This window comes from Malaclemys terrapin, chromosome 4 (genome assembly GCF_027887155.1).
Source record: "Malaclemys terrapin pileata isolate rMalTer1 chromosome 4, rMalTer1.hap1, whole genome shotgun sequence".
NCBI classification, from domain to species: domain Eukaryota; kingdom Metazoa; phylum Chordata; order Testudines; family Emydidae; genus Malaclemys; species Malaclemys terrapin.
In genome coordinates, this window is record NC_071508.1 from 95824123 (window position 1) to 95842829 (window position 18707).

General features: G+C 40.5%; 1 protein-coding gene across 2 annotated transcripts; it reads left to right on the top strand.

Annotated features, from left to right (window-relative positions):
* The first annotated feature begins 3241 nt into the window (after nucleotides 1-3241).
* On the top strand, nucleotides 3242-6939 carry LOC128836787 (fibrinogen-like protein 1). Of its 2 annotated transcripts, none has more exons than XM_054027378.1 (3): nucleotides 3242-3321; nucleotides 3885-4068; nucleotides 6198-6939. In XM_054027378.1, exons 2-3 carry the CDS (start codon nucleotides 3921-3923, stop codon nucleotides 6893-6895), a joined length of 846 nt encoding a protein of 281 aa, XP_053883353.1. In that variant the 5' UTR covers nucleotides 3242-3321; nucleotides 3885-3920; the 3' UTR covers nucleotides 6896-6939. The 2 variants fall into 2 exon arrangements, with proteins under 2 accessions (XP_053883353.1, XP_053883354.1); XM_054027379.1 differs by having other exon boundaries at nucleotides 3253-3321; nucleotides 3900-4068.
* The last annotated feature ends 11768 nt before the right edge of the window (nucleotides 6940-18707 follow it).

Genomic DNA, 18707 nt, shown 5'->3' on the forward strand with positions numbered 1-18707 from the left:
GATTAAAGCAGTTCCTCAGCATAAAACATAGAACACACACAGTAGAGGTTGGAAAATCAAACAGTATTAATATTGCGCTATGATTGACTCACAAGGAGATGCTGTCCATCTATTTCTTTGCATCCATTTTGTGCAGTGCTGAATTTAAACAATCAATCCTCCACAGATAAAGATAAGGTAAAAAGGTAAACATGGGGTGAAAATGCAAATCTATGCCTGAATACCAACAAGAAAATCGGTGCTTAGAAATTTTCAAGAAAAGAAAAGATGGGAGTGAAGAGGATGCATTGCACTGCTAGTACTGCAGCATTGAGGTCAGTGCTCGCACTAACAGAATAAAGGAGCATGTTGAAAGCAAGTGACACAAGAAGCTTAAAGAAGAAAGTGAGCTTCGGGATAAACCATCAATATCAGGAGCTTTCACCACGGCTTTAATGAAAGAGAGGACACCGCACGATTGTGTCAATGAATTTGTGCGTGCTCTTTGTTTTGCCAGATAACCACTGTTCATTGCAAAGTGGCCAATTGGTGACTTTGTGCATCAATACTGTCCAGCATCAAAAACCCTTCCTAATGCAGGCAACCTGACTCGTAAGTATCTGACAGAAAATGATAATGCTTTAGTATCTAAATTGATGGAAATTGTTGTCAGATGTTGGCTGCATGTGTGTTCTGGCTGCATGCTGCACTGGCTCTGGCCAGATAGCGCAGACAGCAGGATCCAGTCGAACTTCCCAATAAGACCACAAGACTTGGTTTAGTAGTGAAGGCACCCAGATAGGTTTATTGTTGACAAAGCATGGTAATAGCATCTGGCAGACTCTACAGGGATACTAAGACATGTATGCATTCAGCTCAGTGAATGGCAGGACTTTCCAGTCCCCCCTCGGTTGGCCAAAGACACTCCCTTTGAGACCCCTCTTTATACACCGATACAAACAAGTTACTTATTATCCCTCTGATGTAGTTAGTTACTACCCCTTTACCTTGTACATTTTGGTTCGATCAATACATGTTTGTCCATCACACTGTCATCCTGACCCTATCTTTAGGAGGGGTCAACATGTTCCTGTTATCTTTGGGGAGTGTATTTTACCATATTTGGTATCAGGATGTTCTGGTACCATACTTCTGGACTGTGTTTGAGTGAGTGTCTTGTGCCTAGTACTTCTCAAGAATGTGTGTGTTTTTGCAATACCAGCCCTGTTCCTGCCAGGTTCTGTGAGCTTGCATGCAGGCAGAGCCTGACTTCTGCTCACAGCCTGACTTTTGCTAACTTTGCTTTATATTAGCAGGGCCTAACCCTACTTTAGTTCAGGCCTCAGGCCTCATACTGGGCCTCTTATACCAGGCCTCATGTCTCAGGTTCTCTCTTTCTACTACAGAAATGTGGTGTCTAGTCTGATTTTGAGAAGTCTCCTGGTGCTTTGGACCATTCAAATATTGGCCTTTTGTTTTCATGTTTTTATTTCAATGCAAATAAACCAGCATTGTTTTCTGCTGACGTGACATTCATCCCCTCAGCTGACACATGTTTTGTCAATGCAGCAATAACTGACATGTTTGAGATATACCTACTAACTTGGGAAAATGTGGCCACAACTAACATTGATTCTGCTTCCTGCATGACTAAGGGCATGTCTACACTACCCGCCGGATCGGCAGGTAGTGATCAATCTATCGGGGATTGATTTATCACGTCTAGTGTAGATGCGATAAAATCGATCCCCGATCGCTCTGCTGTTGACTCTGGAACCCCACTGTGGCGAGAGACAGAAGCGGAGTCGACGGGGGAGCGGCAGCGGTTGACTCGCTGCCGTCCTCATGGCCAGGTAAGTCGACCTAAGATACGCCGACTTCAGCTATGCTATTTGCGTAGCTGAAGTTGCGTATCTTAGGTCAACCCCACACCCTTCCACAGACCTAGCTTAAGTTTGCATGGGAGATCAGAAACCAGAGCTGCTATATATTACCTGTCCTTCTCATCTGATTAATGTTGTGCTGTCAGTAATACTGCTACAAAAGAAATTAAAGACATGAAATCTTGCATCGCTGGATTCAGGGCCATTTTTAAGCATTTGCATTTTTAAGGCAAAACTAGTGCAGAGCTGACTGCCAGTTAACAAAAGCTGCAGGAGAAAACCCAGCTGTTTCCGGAATTCTTCTGATCCCAGAACATGAGAAATATTCAAAACCTTCAACACAATGCTCAGCAAGAACTGGGAGACAACCATGGCCAGTAATCTGAACCCCAAAGTGTTTGATGCCGAAGATTCTTTTTGGAATGTCATCCAAGTGTTGCACCCCTTCTCAAGGTGAATTTTGCAGCAGATTACTAGTGTTATGCCAGTGTTTCAACTCTTTGAAATTTCAAATCAGAAAGGGGAATTTACTATTTACATGAACATGCCTAATCCTGACAATGTGAAACTGGATGAGCTAGTTTTTTGGAATAGTCAGCAAGACACATTTCCCAACTTCAGCAAAGTGGCACAGCGAGCTTTGAGTGCACCCCTGGATCTATTTGAAAGTTGGACTACCTCCAAGACAGCAAGAGGCTCAACATGAGTGAGGATACTTTGAAGAAAATTATTGGGTGTATGCAAACCAGGATTTCTGGAAAAACTAACAGCTCTGCAAGAGACAAAAAAATATCTTTGTACATTAAAAAAAAAAGTGTCAGTTTTACTGTAGTAAAATGTTTATTATTAATTTCCCCCCCGATTTTCCCTTTAAAAAAAATTTTTTTAACTTGATTTCATCCCAGTTTTAATGTTTGGAAAATAACCACTGAAAAATTCCCAGAATTTTTTTTTTTTACAAAAGAAAACAGAAATGTGGAACACTACTGATACAGCAAAGTGTATGCTTAACTTTCAGTGTACACTTTACTCATTATGGAAGTCAGTGAGATTTAAGCATCTGTTCAAAATGAAGCAGGTGTTTAAGTGCTATGCTGAATAGGAATGAACTTAAGCACTTTGTTGCATTGGGTCCTAAATGTCCACTGTTCTCCAGCACTCTGTATACTCCCTAATCACAGAGGTTTCAGTTTTAATGGTGGCATTTTAAGCTTCATGGAACTTTGTAGGGTTTTAGTTCAGATGTGCTTACTTGCAAATGCAATGTGTCAGAGTAAAGTCCACTAGTCCAAGAACACACAATGAAATCATGAAGATGCACGTTTGCTGGCCTTCTGATTTTGAGATAGGGCCGAGCTGTTCACCTGGACTTCAGCAGCAGGCAAAGTACAGTTCCAAAGAATTAGCTCACTGCTTTGTGCTCAGCTATTTCTTTCTCAGGCTTCACTTGAAACGAGAGGTAAGCTGTCTGCCTGGTGCTCTTTTAGTTGTTTTCTTAATAATTTATAATGCAGAGTTTTCTCTTAGATTTGACTAGGGCCAGTAACAGTTACTAATTTAGGAGTCAAATAACCCAGGGAGGAGGGGAAAATGTGACTATGGAAAAGTCTTTATTTAACATATTGAATTCTGACTGCAAGAAACACCTTGTGGTTTTATTTAGGGAAAGCCTGGTTGAAGGGGAGCCCTTTTTGCTTTGTTTATTCAAGCCCCAAATCCACAGGTTGCTTTTCTTCACCTGACATCAGCCTACGTGACATGTCCCTTGAAGCCACAGGTGGAAGTTTATACAAATTATAGTCCAAATGTGTTTAAGTGAGCTCCGGTGCCTGAAAATATTCTCAGCAGTTAGTACACCATGCTATCTAATACTGCTTCATGCATAGATAGCAAGTGTTGCTGGTGTTTTGCATGTGCTAGCTCTTCCTTCTGTCCCCTAGTACCAGTACAGATCAGGTTCAGGGAATACCGAGCGTCAGATCTGATAAATGTGAGACATGTCAGCCTGTGTTATGTTTTTAGTGTGTATCTCTGCAGAGGGATTGACTCAGAAGAAAGATGAATTTGAAAAGTTCAGTGGGATTTATTCTGCTGTTACTCTTTAAATATGCGATGTGGACAAGTGCTGAAGAAGCTGTGGTGCTTGCTAATGCCCACCTTCTCCCTCCAGGAGGCTACCAGAGATTGAGTAACAACAATGAGAAAGGTACTCAGCAAGAGAGGGAGTGGCGGGGATGTATGCAGTATTTTACTTTATAGCCTTTACTATCTTTTTTTCTATGACACTCACTACCATAGTCTTTGAGTACTTCACAAACATTAATAGGCATCTGAAGGTCAAAGACTGTACTTAATAATAAATGTTCATAATACTAGTTAGAACTTCTGTAATGCCTCTTATTCACAGATCTCGAAATATATTAAAAGTCTAAAACCACTTTATTTACAAAGGGTTTTAGTCCCTATCTTTTTCCAGAATGTGTTTTCTTCCAGACGCCTTCTTGGTGTTCAGTTCTTTAGTGTCCCTCTGGTCTGTTGATGGTCTCAACCCTGACAAGCTTCAGTATATTAATTGATCTTTTCCCGAGGAAAGGAAAGACCATAGATGTATGGTCAGTGCAAGGACTGTTAGGGACTTCTATGTGGTCAGAAACATGGGGCCCAGATGCTGTGAATTATGTCATCCTCTCAGAACACTATGCAACAGCAGGTGGAGGACTCTGATAATCTGGAGCTAGAGTTTACTGGAAGCCAGATTCTCTTTGTGGGAAAAAGGAAATGCTTTCTGGGAAAAGCCATCTTTGTGAAGTACTCATATTTTGGGTGCACAAAGCCATCCTTTTGTTTTGTTCTAGAGAGTTGGGCAAAAGGGGGTCTTTTCTGAACTCTCACTTCGAATATTTAGCTGTGGGCAGATTTTTCTTGTTTGGTATTTGATAAGTCTTTGGAAAACATGGCTCACCTGAATTATCTCAGCATCTCAGGAATACAGTTCTCCTTTTCATAATAACCAATTAAGTTCTATACACCACACCCTAATTCCTATAAATCAGTCTGTCAAAACTCTACAGTAAGCACCAACTAAGGACTGAAAACCCTAGTTCTATAGTAGTCCATTACTGTGCTCTGTAGGTATTTTTCACAAACATTGTCAACGTATCTCACTGAATATAATATAAATAGTATATAATGTAACTCAGTTCCTTTCAACTTTATTCATAGAATAATAGTATATCTGTGAAGTACTGTCTATTTTAGTTCATGTCTGAATCACTGGTTAATGGAATAGATATTAAATAATATCCTTTCCTACAAAAAAGGAATTGCTGAGATTTATGTGCATGCTTTTTAGCTAAAAAAACAGACATTATGGCTTAGTCTCAGAACTGCTTGAAATCAGCCTGAGTGTAACCAAAGGTTCCTTTGTTGCCTTAACAGAGCCTTATCAGTGATTTACTTAAGACTTATTCACAAAGGATGAAATTCACTCCTCTACAGCCGTCCAGCTCAAGGTCTATATGCCACTTTTATCTCACCTAAGCCCTTGGCAGCATACAAGTCCCGCTTCAGCCCATAGATTTTGATATTCACAGTGAAGTGAAAAGAAACATTTTTTCATCTGTTTTCCTGTTATTGGTGTTAAATACTTTGTTAGCTCCCCTCTGATCTGTATCTATAAAATACTGGGAACAAAAGGCCACACCTTGATGTAGTTCCATGAATACAACACCAACTAAAATCAATTAACCAAAATCAGTGTCAAGATCTAGCCATTTATAAATGAAAAAATCTGTTTCCAAAGTGAATTTCTAGGTTTGCTACTTTGTTCTATATTTCTGCATTTGTGAAAGTTGTGCAAATATTCCCTTCATAAACCAACACTGGACATAATCATTAGAATTTAATATAAATGCTCTTTTTTGCCAATTCTACCTGTATTCCTATCAGTAAAATAGGATTGCATTCCTGCTATAGAGTTTGGGTACTGATTATATTATACGGGGGAGATTTTCAGAGACACAAAGGATAGCTAAGTACCATACAGTCATTGAAAGACAATGGGAGTTGAGCAAGTAATTTCTTTTTTTGCCTTTGAAAATCTCCCCCACCATTTTACCGGCACATTCTGCCCTGATCATCTGCTGTGCGACTTCCATTGATTTTAGTGGGTGTCCCATGTATGGACTGAAGTCAGTATGTAACCATACTATGTCCTTGTCAAATACTGATAGGACAATAATTTATTCATTCTGAAGTTAAAAGTACAGAATTTTGAGAGGTTTACAAGTTGAGCAGAGTAAAATGTTAAACATACTTTTCTTTTCCCCCCCATAGAATATGCAAGGGATTGTTATGAGATTTTTCAGCATACTGAAGGAAGCGCCAAGGATGGTCTTTATGTCATTCAGCCAATGAAAGATCCTATTGTTGCTTACTGTAATATGCAAGATGGTGGGTGGACGGTAATTCAACATATTACAGCCAATAGCACTGTGGACTTTGATAGGATATGGCATGACTACAAGTATGGATTTGGCTCAGTTCATGACAACTACTGGTTAGGGAATGAATATGTGTATCAGTTAACTAACACCTCAAGGCCATATATACTTAGGGTCAAACTCGTAGACCTAAATGCCGAAATCAAATGGGGAGAGTATGAACCGTTCAAAATTGAAGATGAAGAGTCTCAATACAGGATCAGGCTTGGCCTATACAAAGGCAATGCTGCTGATGCCCTGACCCAGGATACAGAAGCTTATCTCCATGATAATCAGAAGTTCACTACAAAAGACAGAGATAATGATAACTATTTTCAGAATTGTGCCAAACTAGAGTACAATGGCATTCCAGGTGGAGGGTGGTGGTATGATTCTTGTGCCGGAGCAAACCTAAACCGCAGGAATGTTATATACTGGCAAAAAGACTGCAATAAGGAACATTTATGCAAGTTTGCCTGGATGATGGTCAAGCCCACTGATCATGACCAGTGTCCTAACAAGGCTTGCGGTTGTGAAAAAGATGAATTGTAGATAACATTACTACATTATGAGGTGAGACAATAAAATCAACTTCTAAAAAATCTCTCTTCAAGTGTTTTCTTGATCTCCTGAGTGGATTCCATCAGTTCAATTTTTTTCTAGTCTATAGCATAATTACTTTCTGTGATTATTTCTTCTAATTTCAAAGTAAAGATGAGCTCACGCTACAAAATTCAGGGACAGACTTTGAACATTCTAAAGTTTTTTCCATGGTTTTGGTTCCATTTATAGCAGTGCTAAAGTCAGGTGACAATTTCAGATCTGGATCTGGATTCAGATTCTGAATCTCTCCCAAAGTTCAGGGACATTTAGAGCTGGGTGGGTTGGTACATTCCTCTCTCTAATTCAGACATCAGCTGATTAGATGTACTCATTTTGGACTCTTCTGGTACCAAATAATAAATGCACTAATAAGTATGAACAACTATTTCAGTTATCACCATTCAGGGCATAGAGAGGGAAGAATAAATGATAGATCTGTGTGATATCCTGCCTGAAGACAAAGACTCAGGTTTATTTAGTGTCTTGTTGATTTTATTAATGATCTTGAGGAGAGAAGTAAACATGCAGATTCATTAATTAACAGATAGCCTATGTGAATCCGAGATACATTATGACTAGGTCTGTCAATTAATTGTAGTTAACTCACGCAATTAACTCAAAAAAATTAATCACGGTTAAAAAAATTAATTGTGATTAATCACACTTAATAGAATACCAACTGAACTTTATTAAATATTTTTGGATGTTTTTCTACATTTTCAATATTGATTTCAATTACAACACAGAATACAAAGTGCACAGTGCTCACTTTATATTATTTTTTATTACAAATACTTGCACTGTAAAAATGATAAACAAAAGAAATAGTATTTTTCAGTTCACCTCATACAAGTATTGAAGTGCAATCTCTTTATTGTGAAAGTATAGCCTACAAGTCCACTCAGTTCTACTTTTTATTCTGCCAGTCACTCAGAATACAAAGTGCACAGTGCTCACTTTATATTATATTTTTTTATTACAAATATATGCACTGTAAAAATGATAAAAGAAATAGTATCTTTCAATTCACCTCATAGAAGTACTGAAGTGCAATCTCTTTATTGTGAAAGCATAGCCTACAAGTCTTCTTATTCTGCCAGTCACTCAGACAAACAAGGTTGGTTACAATTTGCAGGAGATAATGCTCCCTGCTTTTTAGTTACAATGTCACCTGAAAGTGAGAACAGGCATTTCCATGGCACTTTTGTAGCCAGCATTGCAAAGTATTTATGTGCAAGATATGCTAAACATTCGTATGTGCCTTCATGCTTTGGCCACAATTCCAGAGGACATGCTTCCATGCTGATGATGGGTTCTGCTTGATAAAAATTTGATTTGACAAAACGCAAAGACGATTCCAATGTGAGATTTCTAAAGATAGCTACAGCACTCGACACAAGGTTTAAGAATCTGAAGTGCCTTCCAAAATCTGAGAGGAACGAAGTGTGGAACATGCTTTTAAAAGTCTTAAAAGAGCAACACACTGATGCAGAAACTACAGAACCCAAGCCACCAAAAAAGAAAATCAACCTTCTGCTGGTGGCATCTGACTCAGATGATGAAAATGAACATGTGCCAGTCCACACTGGTTTGGATCATTATCAAGCAGAAGCCATCATCAGCATGGAAGCATGTCCTCTGGAATGGTGGTTGAAGTATGAAGGGACATATGAATCTTTAGCGCATCTGGCACATAAATATCTTGCAATCCCAGCTACAACAGTGCCATGCAAACGCCTGTTCTCACTTGTACATGACATTGTAAACAAGAAGCAGGCAGCATTATCTCCTGCAAATTGTAACCAACCTTATTGGTCTGAATGATTGGCTGACCAAGAAATAGGACTGAGTGGACTTGTAGACTCTAAAGTTTTACATTGTTTTATTTCTGAATACAGTTTTTTGTACATAATTTTACATTAGTAAATTCAACTTTCATGAAAAAGAGATTGTACTACAGTACGTGTATTAGGTGAATTGAAAAATACATTTTTTTTGTTTTTTACAGTGCAATTATTTGTAATCAAAAATAAATATAAAGTGAGCACTGTACACTTTGTATTCTGTGTTGTAATTGAAATTAATATATTTGAAAATGTAGTAAACATCCAAAAATATTTAAAAGAAATGGTATTCTATTGTTGTTTAACAGCACAATTAATCGCATGATTAATCATGATTAATTTTTTTAATCGCTTGGCAGCCCTAATTATGACATGAATCTACTATAGAGCCTCCTAAATATTCAGAATTCAGTCCTGCCACTGTACAAGTTTCGTGCTCAAAGAGCTTGCAAGATTGGGACTATAGTCATGACTCTCATCTACCAACCACATATAGTACATCCAGTAATGGGACTAGAACCAGGCAGAAACACAGGCCTCTACCAAGTTATTTAAAGAAACAGCTCAACTGCCTTGGCCATAAGAGAGGACTGATATGGAAATGTGCAGATCTGACATACTGTATCCAGTAGAGGGCGGCAACGTACATATATGCGAGTCAGAATATTTTCTTCTTATGTGAGTATTCATTTTGCATTTGACATATACATGATTGCTCATTTTCATGTGTCTTGCAAAGTCACTGTGTGTGTGTGTGTGTGTGTGTGTGTGTGTGTGTGTGTGTGTGCGCGCAGTTGCTGTGTTTACAAGATGCATATCGGTGATCACTGCATACCAGAGAGCAGAATCAAGCCTTTGCTTTTCATCTGTAGAAAGAGATATTTCAATACTTAAAATTGTGTCTTCCTAAATCTTACCTCACATGGCTTCTCTCACCCATTAGTTCCCTCACCGTTCCCTTTTTTATGAGCCCAAATAGGACTAAATATCCAACAAAGGGTATTCTTTTATTTTTATTAGACCAGCCCGAGTTAATGATCTTATCAGCCTTTCCATTAGAAAGTCCTATATTCTGGGTTTACAACACCTATAAAATTCTCTCCAGGATGAAACTTAGTGATCAGTTTTAAAAAATTTAAAACAAAATGGTAATTCCTGCACCCTGCCTTGGAGCTGCTCCCAGGAGCCTCCTGCTTGCTGTGCAAAGGTGGGGGAAAGAGGGGTGCTAATGACAAGGTGTCCCTTTCTCCCTTGCTCCTGCCCCTTCCACCACCCCCCCCGCTCCTTTACCTCATCTCCACAGAGCAGGGGTGGACATGACAGGGCTCAGGACAGAGTGAGCTTCCTGACAGCAGCTGCTGTCTCAACTTGCTGATCTACTTAAAAAGGCAATGTACTTAGAGTGGGGTCAGCGTACTTAAAGGGGCAATGCGCATCTCTCTCTCACACACACGGTGTGTGTCTCTGTCTCTCTCTGCCATGCTGTCTCCGCTCCCTCCATTCATGCTGCCTTGTAGAGTGTGAGGCTACATTATCAACAATGTGTTAATCATTGAGGGCTCAGCCAAGTGTTAGTTCATCATTTAGCAGTAAGGCATTCCCTGGGAAATATCCCAACCTCTTCCATCCTCTGACTTCACCACCTTAGCCAAGCTTCACAATCATCATTGCTGAGTACAGTATTAAATTGTTTGTTTAAAACTTATACTGTTTATAACTTATCCTGAAAATCTGTAGATATCCGCTTTATATCTGCAGATCTTTTTGCAGATCGCAGATCGGACGTGAATACAAATTTTGCATCTGCGCAGAGCTCTAAGTATTAGCCTTATTTCACATTTGCTAGCTTTGGATGTTGTTACTCAACTTTGACATTATTTAAACACAGACATTTCTCTTGTTATGAATATGAAATATAATGTTACTGAATGAATATGAAATACGATGTTCTTATCTATAGACCAGGGGTCGGCAACGTTTGGCATGCGGCTCGCCAGGGTAAGCACTCTGGCGGGCTGGGCCAGTTTATTTACCTGCTGACGCAGCAGGTTCGGCCGACTGTGGCCTCCACTGGCCACGGTTCGCCGTCCCGGGCCAATGGGGGCGGCGGGAAGCCGCAGCCAGCACATCCCTCGCCCGCGCTGCTTCTCGCCACCCCCATTGGCCTGGGACCGCGAACCGCGGCGAGTGGGGGCCGCAATCGGCCAAACCTGCCGCGTCAGCAGGTAAATAAACTGGCCCGGCCCGCCAGGGTGCTTACCCTGGTGAGCCGCGTGCCAAACGTTGCCGACCCCTGCTCTAGACATTTGCTCTTTAACAGTTATTAAACTATTTTTAAATTAATCACTTTAAAAAGTATAAAGAAAAGGATTTATCTTACAACAATCTGGAAAGTTCCTGTTTTCTTGTGCATATGAATAGATTTGTCTTCACTCAGTCCTACTCTGCGTCACCAAAATATCTATATGGCATCTACAGCTTCCTTTTGTTATTTTATGCACACCAGCAGTGTAATAATTAGAAGATCTTTTATATTATTTTGGAGTTTTCCATTAAAGATGCTTACTCATTAGAGGTTGGCAACCTTGTACTTTTCAATTTAAAATGGAAACTTTTCATAGAATTTCTTTAAAATATTAGAAGTGTGATCATAATTTCCATGCATATTAACTTAAAGCAAAGAAATTACAGCACCTTTCGGGGGAGGGGTGGGGTCCATAGGGGATAGTTAGAGAGATGAGAAATAGACTGTGAAATGAAGTAGCTAAGCAGTAAGAATTATTTTTCACCATGTACTGCAAAGGAGATCAGGAATTAAAAACACAGGTGAGGTCTGCAGGAGATAGGTTAATGTAATTCACATGCTTATATTGCAGTATCTGTTGTTCAAATAAAGGAAGAGAAGTAATGGGGAGGAGAGATGGATTATAGTTGAGTCCTATGTGCATATATACATGCAGAGAGTGGGCCACGGCAATTTAGGAAGGACAGGAGTGGTGTGGTAGCTACTAGATATGTTCAGTGGCTGTTTCCAAAGCTGTACATACAGTTTCAATTAATGGCAAGCATTCTCATAGGTTCCACACATTCACCATTTGTGAACTGGAGCTCAAACGAACAAAAGGTTACAAGTATGGGCATTAGAGACAGCACTGTGAACTCAGTGGCTGATTGATGTAGGACCAAGAGATGTGTCTGCTATGAGGGCTGGCTCTCAGTACCTGTACTGCTCAGGGCTGCCCAGAGGATTCAGGGGGCCCGGGGCAAAGCAATTTCGGGGGCCCTTTCCATAAAAAAAAGTTGCAATACTATAGTAACATGTTATTTGGAAATGTAAAAAATAACCAGTGAAATACATTCAAAAATCAATTTTTAATAATTTGAAAATACACGAAATACATTATTTAAAAACATTAAAAGCTTTAATGGTATGTATACATTTGCAATTACATAATGGGCTGTCGCTGGGTGATGGTGATGGTTGGTGTCAATGGGCTGTCGCTGCCTGGGGGTGGCGCTACTGTTGCCCAGGGCTGGGTGGGGAGCTGGGCTCTGGGTTGGGGGATGCCTGGCTCAGAGAGGCTGGGCTCAGAGCTGGGGGGTCAGGGCTGTGGGGGGATGGGGTCGGGTGTCTGGTTCAGAGGGGCTGGGCTTGGAGCTGGGGGTCAGGGCAGCGGGGGATGGGGTTGGGAGGCTGCCCGGCTCAGAGGGGCTGGGCTCGGAGCTGGGGTCAGGGCTGGGGGGGATGGAGTTGGGGGGAGCCTGGCTCAGAGGGGCTGGGCTCGGAGCTGGGGGTCGGGGGGGATGGGGTTGTGGGGTGCCTGACTCAGAGGGGCTGGGCTCGGAGCTGGGGGTCGGGGGGGATGGGGTTGTGGGGTGCCTGACTCAGAGGGGCTGGGCTCGGAGCTGCGGGTCAGGGCTTGGGGGGGGATGGGATCTGGGGGTGCCCGGCTCAGAGGGGCTAGAATCGGAGCTGGGGGTCAGGGCTGGGGGGGGATGGGGTTGGAGGGTGCCCAGCTCAGAGGAGCTGGGCTTGGAGGTGGGAGTCAGGGCTGGGGGGGATGGAGTCGGGGAGAGCCCGGCTCAAAGGGGCTTACCATGTTGCTTACCCCCGCCTCCTCCCTCTCCCAGAGCTTCAGCGAGCTGCGTCTAGGAGCTCCTGCCGCTCGGCCCGCCGGAGCTCGCAGTCCCCCCCACTTACCACACAGCTCTGAGCAGGAGGACCTCAGGCCCCGCCCGAGCCTCGCTGCTGCAGCGCTGTCCAGGGCCGCTCCTGGACGCGGCGCGCTGAGGCGCCGGGGGATGGGGGAAGGCAGAGGCGGGGGGAGCCTCCGACATTCTCATGGGGGCCCCTGCGGGACCTGGGGCAAATTGCCCCACTTGCCCCCCCTCTGGGCGGCCCTGGTACTGCTTTGGAATAGGCTACAGATTCCCTAGCTTGCTAGAAACTGAGGAAACAGTCACTTTTTAGCTCAGGGACTGGAATTCCTGCTGCCTGTAAGGATCTTTGTATTATTGTTTTGCTGAAAAGAGTCTGAAACGTTTGGTGGGGAACTGTGAGGTTGCCATTCTGGCTCTGGAGAATCCAAGTGACACACACACACATGTTTTTGAGGCCACATTATAGAGACTGAGAAATCATCTCTGTGAGAAGATTAGTGGGCGCCTGTATTATGCACCAAAGTATAAAAGTGAATATGTTTTGTCAGAATCATGCAATTAAGTGTATGTAACAGCAACAAAGTGGGGCTGTCTGCTTAAGGAACAAGAGATTTACTGCCTAATAATTTTCATAGAAATCATGAAAGTAGAAATGTAGGTCTGGAAGGGATCTCCGGAGGTCATCAAGTCCAGCCCCATGTGCCTAATCAAGTATGCCTAGGTGTTTGTCTAATGTCATCTTACAAACCTCCATTAATGGGTATTCCACACCTCTCCTGGAAGCCTATTCTAGAGTTTAACTACCCTGATATTTAGAAAGCTTTTTCTAATATCTAACCTAAATCTCCCTTGCTGCAGATTAAGCCCATTATTGCTTGTCCTTCCTTCAATGGACATAGAAAATAATTGATCACAGTCCTCATTACAAAAGCATTTAACATATTTAAAGATAAACTGAGGGGGAACCTGATAACTTCTTTTCACAAAACTAAACATGCCCAGTTTTTCTAACCTTTTCTCATAGGTCAGCTTTTCTAAACCTTTTATCATTTTTGTTGCTCTCCTCTGGACTCTCTCCACATTGTCCACATCTTTTTTTTAAAAGCATGGTATCCAGAAGTGGACACAGTATTCCAGCTGAGGCCTCACCAGTTCTTAGTAAAATGGGACAATTACTTCTCATCTCTTACATATAATACTCCTGTTAATTCACTCCAGAATGATATTAGCCTTTTTAGCAACTGCATCATGTTAGCTGATATTCACTTAGTGATCCACTATAATCCCAGATCCTTTTCAGCGGTATTACTGCCTAGCCGGTTCCCCCATTTTGCAGTTGTACATTTGCTCTTTCCTTCCTATATGCAGTACTTTTCACTTGTCTCTACTGAATTTCATCTTGTTGATTTCATACCAATTCTCCAATTTGTCAAGTTCATTTTGAATTCTAATCCTGTCCTCCAACGTGCTTGCAGCCCCTCTGACTGTGGTGTCATGCACAAATTTTATTCAAGTGATTCATGAAAATAACAAATAGTACCAGACCCAGGTCAGACCCCTGCATGACCACACTAGATACAGCAGCCCAGTTTCACAGTGAACATTGATAACTACTCTTTAAGGGTGGTCTTTCAACCACTTTTGCACCCACCATATAGTAACTTCATCTAGACCACATTTCCCTTGTTTACTTATGAGAATGTCATGTGAAATGCCTCATCCACCTCTTCCTCCTGATTTGGTGGTAAACAGTGGACCCCTACCATGACATCACCCCTGTTATTTTGCGCTTTTATCTTCACCCAGAGAGTTTAATTTGGTCTGCCTTTCACCTCCTCCTGGACAGCAGAACAAGTGTATATATTCTTGACATCTAATGCAATACCTGTCTTTTTTCCCTGCCTGTCCTTCTCGAACAAACTATACCTTTCTATACCAATATTTCAATCATGAGATTTATCCCACTACATCTCATTGATGCCAAATGGTATGACCTCAAAGATGCTACCTTGTATGAGCCCATTTGTCTTCCATTCAAAGTTCCTGGGTAATCTAATATTTACAATACTTGTTTGAGGTTGAAGCCTATGCCAGGGATAGCTTCTGTCCCTAATTCTCCACTACGTTCAATCTAGCAGTGGCCACAGATTGAATTTAGTGGATTAGAGAATCCAGCCTTTCTGAGTTTTAGATAACTTCCTGCTCATCTCTTTGTAGTTGGAAATGTGCAATATGAAGTCACTTAAGTACTAATAAGAGACACTAGACTTCAATTAAAATCTGAAAGTGACAATAATGTGAGATCTCACACCATGGCATTATATAGAGGAATATGAACCACCAGAATCCTGCCAGAGCAGCAGTGTTTATATGTAAGTAGGCCTTATGTAGACTTTAAGGCCAGAAGGGACCATCATGATCATCTAGTCTGATCTCCTGCACATTGCAGGCCACAGAACCTCACCCACCCACTCCAGTAATTGACCTGTAGCCTCTGGCTGAGTTACTGAATTCCTCAAATCGTGATATAAAGACTTCAAGTTACAGAGAATCCACCATTTATACTAGTTTAAACCTGCAAGTGACCTGTTCCCTATACTGCAAAGGAAGGCAACCCCAACTCCCATAAAGTCTTTGCCAATCTGACCCGGGGGGAAATTCCCTCCCAACCCCAAATATTTATATGCTAGTAAGTATATAGTTAGTAAACCCAGTTATCTGAATCCCATTGTATTGATGTGGTTCCTTCATATTACATTTATTGTATAAAGAATAAAAGACACAACACTTGACGATGAGGATGGGATTCTAATCCAGTAATACAGTGAAGCAGAGAGTGATTGCAGAAACTTAGTAAAAGTACAAAGGAAACTGGAGCATACAGCCCTTGGGATTCAGATTTAACTGCACATTTGCATAATATTTTAAAGGTTAAAAATGTCTGGTTGTTTGGGGAAAATAGACTTCTTTGATCGTTCAGTAGAGAACTAGCCTACTAGTATTAAGAGACTGGAACAGTATATAATTGCTAATAGTATAATTGATGAAAAAAATGGTGGTTTTACTGAGTGTGATGAGTATTAAAATGTATAACCCGCTATGTAGCCTAAACTATTAAATCCTCAGACAAAATATTTGCTGAGATTGTTGAAATTCTACAAACTCATCTCTCCCCAAAGCTACTGGTGATTGAAGAGTGTTTCTGCTTTTATAAATGGAATCAAAAAGAAAATGTAACAATTTCTGAATATGTAGCTGAAGTCTGGAAATTAAAAGAGCATTGCCAGTTTGGAGGGAGTTTAAGTGATGAATTAAGGGATCAGTAGAGTGTGGTATGCAGAATGAAGCAATCCAAAACCAGTAATTTACTGAGACTGATTTAACTCTAAAATGTGCGCTAGAAATTGCGGTATCAATAGACAAACTAACTGGCACAAATTGAACCATTGCCAGTGACAAATGCCACTGTAAAACACAAAACTGAAAGTGATCCAGTACTGGCTAAAATGTATGATATACAATGAACACAAACAACTTCTAGCTTTCTTTGCTTGAAAAGAACAGTTAAATACATATATATCAAGGTTGCCTAATGTGTAGTACTAGAGTGGTTATTCCTACAAAACCAGGCCATATGTATTCCAAGAATTTGATCAAGGCCATTTGGGAATTGTAAAAATGAAAGTCCTTACCAGGAATTTTGTGTGGTGTCCACAGATTGATACAGATGTGAAGGAAATGGCAAAACAATGTCAAGTTTGTCATCAAATGTAACACATGCTTAAACATGCTCCTTTGAATCCTTGGGAGTCACCGTGGTAATGAATCCACATAGATTATACTGGACCACTTATGGGACATACACTTTTTTAAATTGCAGTAGATGCTCATTCTAAATGCCCTGAAGTATTCTGTATGAATTCAACTAACTCACTGCACATAATGGAAGTGTTAGGATTATTGTTTTCATGGACAGAAGTTTCTGAATAGATTATCAGTATGAACAGAACTCAATTCACCTCAGAAGAATTTCAGCTGTTTCACAAAGAAATGGTATCAAACAGGTTACATCAACTCCATACTCTCCTGGAACACATGGTTTTTTATCCACATTCAAGCAAGCAATTCTTGAAAATTCAGATCCAGATTTGGATTTTAGAAATCCCAAAGTTTTGGAGGGTATTTTGGATTTAGAGTTTTGGCTGGCCCATAATATAGATAGGAGCCTTTTGCAAAGTTCAAATCGGAATCTGGGTTCAAACGTCAAACTCTGCTTAAGTTTGAGGGTTTGGGGGTATGGATTTTTGGTTCAGCTCTACTTCCCCACAATAAAAGCACCCAATTTTGTAGTGATTTTTCTCTGGGACAATAACAGCATTTTCCAGAATTACATGGTATTCTTTAATTGTTATCATGGGTTCTCATTTATCAAATTTAAACCACTTACCGTGTCTCATTGATGTTTTTACTTTTTGCTTGTATCAGGTGGAAAGCTTCTTCAGGTGTGACTATCCTTAGGAACATTTGTTCTTAGACATATTTAAATAAGTTTGACCTGTACAATTAATTTTAAATTGTTATGTACCAAATGTGGCTAGAAAAGAATGTCACAATTTTCTGGAAAGTGCCCAGAATAAGTAATACTGAGATTAGATGTAATTAAAAGTAGCGATGAGGCCTTTTCATGATGCTGAGTTCTATTATAGGATCAGAATCTGAATTTCCCCCCAAGTTGAGGATTGAGTTGGAAGTGTTTGGAGCAGGATTCTTTTTTGAAGTATATATTCACATCTGGATTCAGAACCATGTGCCCCTTAAATTCACAGCATTCTGATCCAGTCTCAGTTTGGACCTCCTCTGAATAAAAGAAATGAGAAACAAAAATGACCCCGTGGAAAAATCTTTAAAAATGTAAGAGAGATTGATCTTTCTTCTACAAAATGTTTAAACCAATCTGTGGAAATTCCTATAACCTGGGTATGATTCTCTATTGAATCCTATAGGTTGATTTAAAAATTCTAATGAAAAGATAATTCTCGATCAAATTCTATAGGTTAGTTAGAATAATTTCTGTAGATCTCTTTTGGTTTCATCCTTCTTAAATTCAACAGGACTTTTCCACAAAAGAAGGATTTTTGAGCTCAATCTAGGCTCTGCTGTGTCCTGAGTTCCTCTCACTAAAAGGTGAATATATGCCCATTTTAATTAGATATTCTATGCTAGAATTCTGAACATCTTTCAAGTCTGCATCTTCAAATGGAATGAAATTTACAGAAGAGTCATGACTACTTGATTTGATACTTTTTAGGGGAAAGGGATTGAGAGTATATGGAAAGAGAGAGGAAATTATGACATTTATTTTGAGTAAGAATTAGATCCTCAAAAATATTCATGTGCCATTGGACTGGGGAACTCTTACTTAGAGATATAGAAGTTTAACCAAAAAAGACCTCTTCACAAGGTCCCTAGTTCATAACCAATTATTAAAATTAATGGTTGTGTAAAGCAGTGGTTCTCAAACTTTTGTACTGATGATCCCTTTCGCACAGCAGGCCTCTGAATGCGACCCCCACTTATAAATTAAAAACACTTTTTTTATATTTAGCAATATTATAAATAATGGAGGTGAAGCGGGGGTTTGGCGTGGAGGCTGACAGCTCACGATGCCCCATGTAATAATCTCGCGACCCCTTGAGGGGTCACGACCCCCCCAGTTTGAGAACCCCTGGTGTAAAAAATCATTAAAAGAACAGGAA